General features: G+C 45.0%; 1 protein-coding gene across 1 annotated transcript in view; it reads right to left on the bottom strand.

The window, feature by feature from the left end:
• LOC120898209 (FH1/FH2 domain-containing protein 3-like) overlaps positions 1-12539 on the bottom strand; it is a 33280-nt gene that overhangs the window by 7091 nt on the left and 13650 nt on the right. Inside the window, 4 exon segments of the mRNA XM_040303749.1 lie at positions 39-610; positions 789-1424; positions 1632-2380; positions 2503-2911. Coding sequence (XP_040159683.1) covers positions 39-610; positions 789-1424; positions 1632-2380; positions 2503-2911 — 2366 coding nt within the window.

Genomic DNA, 12539 nt, shown 5'->3' with positions numbered 1-12539 from the left:
ATAGCTGTCCATCCTCTAACGTACTCCTTTTAACGTACAGTCTTTTTGTTTTTCTTAATGGCCGCCGACCCGTCCAAGCTGTTCGGTTGGGGCAGCCCGTTTCCATTCATCATGCTGCCTGATAGCGGTACCAGGTTGGTCGGTGGCGGGCGCATCATACTCGGTGGAGGGGGCATACCGTTCATCAGCATACCGCTGGGAGGAGGCGGCGGTGGTACAGCTCCACCGAAGCCCCGCGGAGCCAGCAAATCCTTATCGTCGTCCGAGGTGAGATCGGTAAAGTCCAGATCGCACAGGCTCAGCTTGCGCGTCATGTTCTTCACAATCTCTTCCCAGTGGAGCTCGTTTTCGGACTTTTTCGGTTCTCCGTTGGCAAGCTTTTTGATGTCATTGTCGACGCTGGGCGATCGAGAGATGTCCTTGTTGCTTTTGCTCTTAGCCAGCCCTTCCTTAGCTTTGGAAATCAGGCCGGACATGTCACCGATTCGATTTTGAGGCTTCTCCTCTTGCGGGCTTAGCGGTAGGCAGCTTAGCTTCTGGGTCAAATCTTTCACTGTATGGTCCTTCTTTAGCTGTAGAATTAGCTTCTTATCTTCGTTATCCGATTCTGCTAAAAAAGGAAGAAAGCGGGAGAGATAAAGAAAGGAACGAATTTGAAACATTTGGCATACTTTTAGCTTGGAGTGAAACTATTAGTATCGTCTACACACAACATAACGCAATTCTAATGCTGCACAGTCTTAATAGCAGCATTCCATCGAGTACTAGCTCTAATGACAATGGCTTACCTGGAACCGGTGGGAGATCTTGCCCCTTGGGCTCAACGTGGCCTCCATTCAACGAACCATTCGACCGTTCATAGGCCGTGCTCGTGGCAGAACGTCGATGGTAGCTCGCGTCGGAGGAATCCTTACCGTTTGCTAGCTGCTTCCCGTACGCAACCGATAGCCCCATCATCTGTGTCTTAATGTTGGGACTTTTGTTTTCGTCGTCCTGTTCGGACAACACGCCGGTGCAGGTGCGTGTACTTCTAACACTATTTCCATTGAGATCTGCCTTATAACGATCAGGGGCGGTGCCGTTGGAGATTGATACAGGCGCCATACTAACGCCACCGCTAGTGCCATGCTTCTTGAGCAATAGATTGCGACTATTGCGATACTCAACACTGTCCAGTTGGGATGTAGCGTTGGCTGCACCGTACCCATTAGCATGCCCGGTGCCATTCGTGTGTTCTATATGATTAGAGGGTTGTTGCTTATGCAAAATCACAGACGAGGTTAGACCGCCGTTGAGACGTAACTGAAGTTTGTCCTCTTCGTGGATGGTTGGCGGTGCTAGCAGCGACGAGTTCGTGAGAGGTCCGGTACCGCCAGACTGTCTGCGATAGTTGCTTGCACCATTTCGATGCCCCGCGTGATATCCTACTCGATCGAACACGACCAGTAGCGTTGCACACAATAACGCATAAACACACGCATACAGACGTAAAAGCAAACAAGCGCATGCGCCAAGAAATACATCAAATAAACGTGTGTTAGTAACAAATGAGCAATGAACAGTTGTCACACAATAAAAAATATTAGAAGCGTAACTCCAATGAAATTAACTTGTTGACAAAGTAAACTTACCATTGGTTGCATTATTTCCATCTTCCCCGGTTGGCACAATGCCGTTCGGGAATTGGCCGAGTTCTTGCTGTTCGCGTATTAAGTTCATTTGCCGCTCGGCTCGTTCGCGACGTCGTCGCAGTCCGGGCGTTACTCCGGTAGTGTCACGGGACGGATCGTGATATCCACTGCCGGGCAGGTGATCACCACTGTGAGCCGAGCTAGAACTGTCCTCATCCTGTTGACGTTGTCCGGGCAGCTGGAGTCCTCCGTACAGCTGTACCGGTACCACTGGTGGAGGCAGTGGGGGCGGCGGTGGTGGTGGAGGACCACTGGGCGGTGCCGAGTACATGGTGTACGCTGGCATCGGTGGAGGTGGTGGAGGAGGTGGTGGAGCAACTGAAGGCGGTTGGGGTGGAGCCGTTCCCGTGCTATGTCGACGCGATTTCCGTCGATCGGTCGTATCGTTGCCAGTGGAACGGTATCGAAGCGTTTTGCGCACAGTGTTATCCGGTATGCGTATACCGTCACACTCACCGTCCTCGAATCTCAGAACGCTCTCGTACAACTGCAGCTGATCGAGCAAATCGAGATCAGTGCCTGGGCGGGACATGTATCGCTGGATGATGCCCTCCATGCCCTGCTGCTCCAGGAAGTCACTCTCGTCGTAGAAACTGTCCTGATCGCTCAAGCCCGACAGAGTTTTGTTGATCAGTGATGTAGCGTAGATCAACAGTTCGGTATCAGCGTTTTCGTAGTCTTTAAGAAGCCTGAAAATTGAGGGTGAAAAGAAGCAATTATTAATCGTCGAAAATCTCCTAAGCCACAGAGAAAAGGAAGTTCGCCGATGTTAGCGATATCCTATGTATTCTGGCTGAGTGAATAGCCTTACCGCATGATGTTGTTCCACGGAACAACGCCGCGGGCCGTATCCATGAATCGGATGGCGCTTACGAGCAGGTAGCAGTTGCCCTCACAGTACTCGACAAAGACAAGCAACAGCTTGAGCGCTGTCTTCACCACCAACCGATAGCGTGACGCGATCAGCGAATACAGCCACTGGATGGTCGGCGAATGTTTCATCACACCGTTCATACCGTCCACGTAGAGCATCACCTGTCCGAGTGCTCGCAGAATGTAGTTCTGATAGTTCTGATCCGCTTCGCTGCCTATCTGCACCAGACAGTTGAGACCCCCGTGGGCAACAAATCCGTGCACCAGGTCTTTGTCCTCTTGGAAGATTTGCTTCAACGAAAATAGCACCCGTCGCAGTTCGCGGCCTTCGGAGGAAAGAAGTTTTTCTGAAATTGAGAGCATAGAAAGGAAGCATACAATCAGATGGTCATGCGTTTACAGTTTGCATTATGTTTACTTATATTTTTTATGCTTAAAATCTGTACATAAGCATTCATTGTAGCATAATCGTACTATAAATCATATACTTGGCAGGCCGGTGTAGAAAACGGAAATCAATAGATCTTATATCGTGGCATACTGTCCATGAGCGCAAGCAAAACAGTATCAAACGTGACCGATCGAGACCGCTTTGCGCATAGGCCAAGTGAAGATATCAATCATCCGCACCGGTGTCGTTGGCGACAGCCGCCGTTCCATGCAGAACTGGTTGGTCCGAAAACCGGGCCGCCAGTGACGCCCGGAAAGCTAAATGCGGATGGCGCCAGGCACGTGGTTAGGAAGAGAAAGGATTGCTTTGGGCAGTGGCAAAATTTGCTAAGCGCTCACTATTTTGTTTGCTGACGGAAAAGTGCTTGCACACCACGGCTCTGTTGTGCTAAAGCGAAATCCGGAAAAGTGCTAAAGCGACCAACGCGAAGAGAAGGATGTACGCCAAAGACCGATGAAGGTGGCATCTTGTTTTCATACCGAAAGTATTCGCATTGGCGCTTGGCATCTCCCGTAGCAGGAAAGTCAAATTGACTCTTGTACAGACAAAACGCTAAAAAGACGACATGGTACGGTGCTATCACTGCCACTACCACTGCCACATGCATCCAGCAAAAGGAACTAGCAACCAGGGAGCGATGTGCTATGCCCGCGGGAGGTTCGTTGTTGAAGAAAGCATAAACACATTTATGCTCTTGATTGAAAGGGCATTTACGATGTGCACAAAAAGGGGGGGTAGGCAGGGCACAGCATGGTGTACGTAGACGCACAATGTCTTCGGCTATTGTGTGCCTGTCGCGGCGTGCGCGTCATGAATAGCAGCGAGATCGCGGTAGTTTTATTTTACGCAACACACCATCATGCCGACGCAAAGTGAAGCTTTGCGTACGCATCAATCCATTTTGATTCATTATTAAATTATACACGTTATTAGATAAGAGAAAATTGGACAGTCGTCGTTATCGAGCCACACTCGCACCAGAACCGCCGTAGTTTCAACACCGTCACGGCATAATGCTGTTATGCGATATGTGAATTTGCCATGCGAAGCAAGAAGCATCATGCAGAAGCGATTTATTTCCCGATAGAAACCCTGGGACAATGCGAAACGCATTGCCCAGCGAGTTCCAGACAGAGTTCCATAGAAGCAGGGCAGTCCATAAAAAATAGGAAGCATTTCACAGTCCGCCGGGGTCGCAGTAATTTTCGTCAAAGCCAAGTTAATAAGCTCATTAGCATCGTTAAAGTCGGCTTGCCATCAAGTTGTAACGTTCGCAGTTTCATCGATCTTCTTTAGTTAATAAAACAAACATAAACTTTAAACGAGTCGTTCTAAATTGGACTCCGTTTATGGCAGCATTCGTGTTATGATGTTCTTTTAATTACCGAATCGTCTGGACTATGTTTGACCGTTTACTATTGCAGCGAGCCGAGGTTCCGTTTCCCACACTACCAAGTATTGCATTACGAACAATAAGCTCTCTTCAAAGAACTTGCTTGGCTCGAGCAAGCTAGCTAGTTAGTTAGTTGTGGCTAGTTTTCGTAAAACAACCGAAACCGAAAGCTACAAACTTTTTCCATCTCCCACCACTGTGATAAAACAAGGGCAAAAAAAGGGTCGAACCTGGTTCGTTAGACCTTGATCGTGAACTTAACAACCGTACATCAAACTCATCGTCGGTATCAATCGGACTGTAAACTGTAAAGCCTATCTAAAGCTATGCATGGAGCGAAAATAAACCACCGAATGTCAGATTCGATTTGGATGCTTGCCCCAGTGGACGGCAGAGTTGGCACAGTAAATCACAACACACACACACCTTCAAACACCGACCCAGTGGTACTAATCGACAATGACCTCATGGAAGAAAGCGGAAAACCATGTATCACCAATCACGGCTGATGGTGCGCGTGTAGTGCCCGACAGTGATGCCACTAGCCGTAGCACTACGAAAGAGTTTCGAAGATGCGGACAAGGTAAATCGGGGGGCGAACAACACTCACGCCCCTAATGCAGATTAGATCAGGAAAAGGGAATTTAACCCCTACACCAAGTGTGACAAGCAACCCCTCTCTTGGTATGTTTTTGATATTTGTTTTATGAACACGGTACATGGCGGGCGGGATGGTGTGTGGTGTGGCGATGTTGCTAAAAGCTATAAACTTTTATGGCATCTTCTTCAGAAGTTTTGTAAGATGGGTTTTTGGGGCTCTTCCGGCTGCTTGTGCACTGTTGTGCACTGTGGCTTCTTTTCAAAACATTACAGGACCGGGTTCGTTCACCCGTTCCCTCGCTGGTGTGTGTGTGTGTGTTTATGGTTTGTGTGGTGATCTGTGGTTTCAATATCATTTATTGAGCTTTTGGGCGATGTTCAGATCTTTCCGTTTTCGCTTTCCATTTCCTTCGGCTTTCGAGAGAGTTTCCGGCCAGACGAGCATTTTGCATCTTTCTGCCGAGAGTGGCCGTAACCTTAGCAATGCCATGGTAACCGATTCGCACATAAAACCACCAGCAAAATGACAACGACAAGTCTTACAAAGTCTAACCTCTGTCGTCATGTGTTAGCATGTGGTACGCTTCCACCACACCATACGGAACAAAGGAGCATCCGGACATACTGGTTGATGTTGATTTTGGCGACCATCGGTGCGATGGGCTCATAAATGAAGAATAATCGAAAAAGGTAGGGTAGTCTGTACTGAGGATTCAAGGTGTTGGTGGCAGAAAAGCACCGTCAGCTGCTTTTAGCAAATTAGCTGCACAACGTAAGTTTGAATAATATTATGAATCGTTGGATTTTTATTGTACAGAATATTACAAAAAAACCACAAATATTAATAAAAGATAACTTAAGTGCGCCTCCATGTTTAAGCACAGAGGACTCACAAATGATATATTTACAGGATTATATTCCAGTTACTTTTCAAGGCATGCTTCGGGTCGGCACAGAGAACAACAGACTCACTGCACACTTGGTACAACGTTCCCATCCCGTTGCTGAGGATATTTTTTCTCTACCCCTCCATTGAAGTTCGAGCATAAACTTTAGCATTACACACCTCGCGTGCATGTGTGTGTGTGTGGGGACACTCATAAATAAACAACGGAATCACACAGCCGTTGACACACATTTCATCTTTTACCGTCTTAGAATCTGCCATTATTTGCCGGCCTTTTTGCCATTCCCGAAGGTTGTGAAATCGCTGCACCGTGCCTGGGACCTGTGAATCCGTGTTGCTGTATGTATGTGTGTTTGTATGTGCGTGTGACGCAAATACACGATTACAGCGTCTTTTTTTCTTAGTTGGCTCTTTCGTTCAGCCAGATTGGACGAAGAAATCGTGACAACGCTCGAAAGGGTATGAATGAATTATCTAGAGAAATTACAACCTTGACCGTTATTCTGTATGTTTCTGTCAGTTCACGTTTCTTGGGCGTTTCTTTATGAGATTTTAAATGCAGGATACGCATTTGCGTTGTTGAGGTTTATACATGATTGTCTTAAAATGTCTGAAAGCTTTTAAAAGTATAATATAACACAAATAAAATATGTGAAAATTTGTGAATGGAGCATAACAATCGACAAATATTGTATTCACTTCTTGCAAATTGTTAACTAGTAAGTATCCGTATTAGCAAGTCTTAGGGATAGTTGTTTACACTTTACGCCAAACGTCTACTGAGCGCATTCCTGTCTACTCCAAAAATATCCCATTCAGTACAGCCGGATACTGTTCCTAGTGTGATAATCGATTTTTATGCCTCGACTCAACTGATCCACCTCCGGCGTTTTTGATTAGTTTGGTGCTACACAAGGATCATCAGGAAGGAGAGCAGACCTCAGAGCACGGCCGCAGCAGCAGCAGCAGCAGCAGCAGTCAACAAATCGATATTAATCTTGAACGAGTGTGTATCTAATATCCTGCTCAGATTTCTGCGGTTCTGTACCGTTTTGTTGGGTAGGTTGGTCCATCCCCGTGTGTTACCCCTGGTTGTTAAATAATCGACCGAAATTCCAATCCATACACTCACGCACAGAAATTCCTACACGTCAAGAAAGACCTCGCCAGAGGCGCTTCAACAACACCAGCTCCCATGAGGGTGAAGGTGGTGCAGAGCAAGTGGCATCACCGAATGACTTATGCGAGTTGTGCCTCCATCTTGTGCATAGAATCTTGAACGTCGTGGCGCTGAACCGTCAATTACGCCCGAATTTGTTCACAATGTTCGCAAACAGCTCGCACATGTGAGTCCGAAGCGCAAGCGAAGGGCCCGATGTGGCAGCCCACATCGTTGTCTCAGGGGTCATACCATAAACAAGAGCCAAAGCATAAACGAGCTCAGAATATTGAACATTTCGTTTCGCATTTGTAATTTTGCACACAAACACACACACACACGCACTCGCAAACACGATCATATCTGGGCGGCGTGCACCAAGCAATGTCGTATTTTCCGATAGCTGGTGTTGTGTCACCAATTCGAAATTTTTCGGCACCGACGAAACTATTCACAGCGACGTGTCGAGGGTCTGGAGATGGAAGCGGACCAATGCTTGAAGGAAATTGGGAAGATTTCGCTCCTTCCTTCGTACATTGACCCTCTCTTTTGCCAGCCCTTGGGCTGCGTATAAGCGTATTATGTAAATCATAAGAATCGCAAACGAATTCGCCCGGCGTATAGGGACAGCATTGGGATTGCTGCACCATAAATACACTTTCCTTATGTGGGTTGGTGTAGGTTGCGATGGAGATTCTGGCTCTTTGTAGTCCTTTTTTGTGGCTAGCACACAATGTATGGTTATTGAAATTTCTTAACTCATACTTTATGATCTATACGTTACACATCCAAACGAGTATTAGCTAAGCAGAGTTGAGGCACTTCCCCAAAGTGCACTAACAAATGTAATGCCTTCAACCCAAAATCTTTAAGAATCTTTCAGCTACAGAGTCGCACAAACTGGAGCATTTTTCATCATGATTTCAGAATTATTATTCATCCAGCTTATGAAGCTAATAGGTAATCCAGCGTTTCATTGGAAATTCGCCCTGCAAAGTACCACCTATCGCTAACCGTCATGATCGTCACGTAAAATTCAATCAATCGCCCTCACAAACGGAGGCGATAAAATAAATTGAGCTTCAATGGGCAGTGTCTGAGCAGACTAAAAGCCTTTCGAAATTCGCGTCAGGCTGTCTCTAGGTCTAGGCGTACAATAAAGCGGTTTAGCGGAGCGGTAATTTCGTTGTTTTCATCCGCCCGCCTAGAGGTTACGGACGTCCCGAGACACTCTCGTTTGCAGTCTGCAGTTGTGGGGAGTACAATGCCGATGTGGCGTGAATGTTAAAATGAGCACACACACACAGACATAAAAAAACTATATGAGTGAGAATCATTTTAGGTAATCCCTCCTAATTTAAGTGATAAAATTTCACCTTTCTAGACTGCACAGCAGAGGGTTTGGGTCGACCAAAAAAAAAAGGCGCCTTAATCACACGGAAGACGGTCGCGGGCAAAATGGGCGGCAATCTCTCACCCAAACGCGTCCAACGGCGGCCGCGACTCAGTGGCCGACCGCGGACCACTTCCTTAGAAGCGAATCATTATTGACAACGGCCAAAATGAAGGGCAAAACTTTCACGCCTACCAGAGAGCTCGGCTCGGTACTCCGGTGTCCGGATCGTCGTAAAGGTAAATCGATTTGAAAATGTCCAAGTTCAGTGCTGACCTTTCGTTACGGTACTATCGTGTTAAAACGAGGTGAACGTACGGATTTAAAACGGATCATAAAACATTCAAACGATCCTACAGCTGCTCAGGATCGTTGCATACATACACACTGAAACTCACTTTCAGTGTTTTAGCGCGATAGAATGGAATAAAATGCCAAACTTTAAGTGAGAGTTATGGCTCTTTGTACGTGGTGATTTTAGAACTTAAATACACTACTATTGTCCTTCATTTTACAACATTGAATGTAGTTTAATTTTAAGAATAATCAAATTGTAATTGAAAGACAACGAAAGTTTGATTGAAAACAGGTCTTAGTATCCGCGTAAGCCGAAAGCGAAAATCGTCCACGCGATGATCAATGAAAGCGTCTCGAACGGTTTCAGGGTGGGTGCATTTGGGTGCCGCCAGATAGATATCAAGTTTGACATCAAACTTTTCACCCAGATCGGTTAGCTTGGCCTCTGCAGTGGTCTCACTCTGTACTATGTTCAATTTAGAACGAACGGTGATTTTTAAGTTGGGTGAGTTTTCTCTTGCACACAGCGCTCCTTTCTACTGGCCATGCGAGAAGCCAGCGGTTATGGTGCACCTTTTCTTTGTTCATGTTTCGCATTGATCAATTTTAAGGTTGGCTATAGTGAAATACTTTCAATTTACACGTTGCTTCGAATGCGATGGACAAATTAGGTCAAGTTCGGTGTTGGTAGTGAAATTAAAACTTTATAACCAGTCTATCCCGTGTTTACCAGTTTTGTAATGTAAGTTTATAACTTATCAATCCTCTGTAATGTAAAAATGTTTGTTGTTTATTATAGCTTATCATCTGTTAAATAGATACCATGAAAAGGCAAGTTTTGACGACGAAATAAATCATCCGGGTTTAAGTCGAAAAGCACAAAACAAAAAAAAAAGAACCTTAGGATTGTCTATGTTATCCCCTAATTTACCGAGCACAATGAGCGACAAACGACGACGGTTGGCGAGTAATGTGCTGCTTTGTAACCGTCGTAAAAAGTGACCATTAATTCGGAAATGGTCGCCTTTGCCCAGGATGCAATTTATCACCATAATCATAATGCTGCTACCAGAGCGGTAAAAGGTGATGGAGTACGGATGTAACGTTTGGTGGCGTGGGTTTTTTTTTGTGCGCACAAAGTTGGGTGTTAATTTTACGAATTATTATCGATAAGCGGGGTTCCTTTGGGTTTCGGGCTGCTGGTCATTGCAATGTAATTACTGGTAGTACACTTTGCGCGCTTTTCTTTCACATTCAACAATCTTCATTCCGACGTAGAAATGCGTCTCAGCGGCATGCTTCACATCGATAAAAATCAATCACGAAAGAAAAAGCAAAAAGCTGCTTTTTTGTTTCAAATATGATGTGAAAGATGTGGAACAGCATACGGAGGAGAACATTTTGCATGATTCGAATACAATACCAGTGCGGATTGTGCTTTTTCTTTGCTTCTTTACATGTCGTTCGGGGTTGAATGTGAAATTTATGTGATTTTATTGCATCTTGATGCTGGCTTGAACTCACAAGCACAATCGACACACATACCCCAATACCGACTGTACAACGTTTGGTAGTTTCATATTTGCCTCGAAGTAGCCGGAACGCGATGTTCCGGATTGTTATCTTCTTAATAATGGATTCATCGATGGATATTGGATAAGAATGGGATGGTATCAAACCGTGGTAATAAAAAAGGCCATAATATTTTGCTGAGCACCGCATTGTTTACGATGCATTACTGCTGCGATAGTCGTCGTTGATTGTGGTATATAGATTCAGGGCGCCAAAAACTATGCAAAGATAACTTTAATCTAAACGCTAATTTGATGTTTTACTTTACGGTTTGTAGATAATTTTCATTATGTAAAAATACCCATCAAGTTTGTTCCTTTTTAACAAAAGTATCATTGTTTTTTGCTTTTAAACATTTCGTATTTATAATTATTTTTTATTTATTTGTCGCTTCTTGAACATGTCGACCTTGGTTTGTGTGTGACATAGCAGGAAAAAGAAGCAAAAATGTAGCGATTAATAAAAACTTCTAGCAACATGATCAGTCTATGACGGAAACTAAGCCTAAAGCAGACTAATCCTAGGTGTGCACATGGATGGATTGCATGTACCGCAGACCATAAGGTAGTCACATGAATGCCGCTAACTGTCGCATGACGCGAGACCTGAAATTCCAATCCTCTGAACGATACTGCCACTGCAGCTAATCAACGGGAACAGCGTCTGTCTTGTTATCCGTAAAGAAAAAAAAAACCGCGTGAGATAGATAAAGCAAACCCGTGGAGACAAAACTATAGCATGAATAGGCGAAAGAAGTGTGGCACAAGATTTCTAGTCTGCCGGTCGAAACGAAACCGGGCGAAGAAGTTCAAGTTCATTCATTTAAAGGCATTTGGCGCAGTTATGTTTGTCGGTTTGTGTAAAGCGAAATCGAAGCCACCCAAAGCCTTTCACAGCTTCCTCGATTGCAACTACCAGACAAACATCTTCCTCCGTCAGCTTTGCGCAACCCCAGTCTTGCCGATCGTTGCAGTAAATGCAGGTAGTCTTGCTTTTTCTTCTTCTCTTTCTTTTTTCTCCCACTGCACCCGAGCTGTCAACCAAAATGGTCAACGAGCTCATCAGCACCGTCCTCAGCAGCCTGGCCTCTCTCGTCTAGCGCTTTCGAAAGATGCAGCTACCATAGCAAAGGAATGGCAATGCAATAGACGGTTGAGCTCGGGGCTTGCGGGAGCTTGCAATAGTGCGATGAAAAAATGTCATTTGCTCGTGAAGACTAGCGAAGGAAAGCAGGCACTTTCCTGAAGCTTTTTTCCCTCTCCCATGCAATTCATTGGAGAATGTTTCCGGTGAAGCTTTACGGCAGCGGCTCTTTGAATTACAGTGACGATACAGTACAAGTTTATGAAGTTGGCTCTTTTACTAACTTAAAACACATGTTACGATAAGTTTTCATACAAGTTTTGTAAAATCTTATAAGCCTAACAAATGCTTGTAAAAAATTTAAGAACGTATGTAACAAACTTTAACAGCGTTTCTACCGAGACTAAATGGTTGTAGAGAGAAAAATCTTACCTCCAACCAAGCATCAAGCAAGACAAGAAAAAGGAAAACCCTTGCTCAAAAACACGTCCGCACAACACAAACGGACTGCCGTTCAATTGGAGACCACGATCTGGAGAAAACATGAACGAACATAAAAATAAAAATCAAGCAGCAAAACGCGACGTGATTGACTGTGCACGAAGCACTCTTTCGGTATATCGACACACTTAACAAACGCTTGAAGCTGTAGGAAGTAAAGTTATGCTCGGAGCTTTCCAACGTTTTTAGATAGAATGGTTTAAGAGGAATGTTTTCCCGTTAAATTAAGAGTAATGGATTGTTTTAAACAACAAAATGTTGAAGATTGATCTGTGCGTGACAAAAGCAAATGAGCTACATTCACCTTGACTGGGTCAGCGCACGGCGAGTGTGTCAGTACTTGCGACATTACCAGAGTAAAATGATCATAAACACAAATTGCTACCCCTTCGGGAGTGCAACGGTTTAAAACTGTTTACCATCACTGACCTTGCTCAAGCCCTTTCTCAACAGCGCATTTGAAAAAGGTTTCAAATGGAATGGCTCATCGAGCACTCTGTACAGTGTTTTGCATCCGACAACAAACTTCGGCGAGTAAATATTTGGGTCGTTTCAGTGCTTTGCGTTTCAGTACCGTGTGTACACACAAGCGGAGACGAGACGATGAGCCAATCATCTC

The sequence above is a fragment of the Anopheles arabiensis genome, chromosome 2 (genome assembly GCF_016920715.1).
Source record: "Anopheles arabiensis isolate DONGOLA chromosome 2, AaraD3, whole genome shotgun sequence".
Taxonomy (NCBI): domain Eukaryota; kingdom Metazoa; phylum Arthropoda; class Insecta; order Diptera; family Culicidae; genus Anopheles; species Anopheles arabiensis.
The sequence above is the reverse complement of the archived record's forward strand: the minus strand, read 5'-3'. Positions and strand labels throughout refer to the sequence as shown.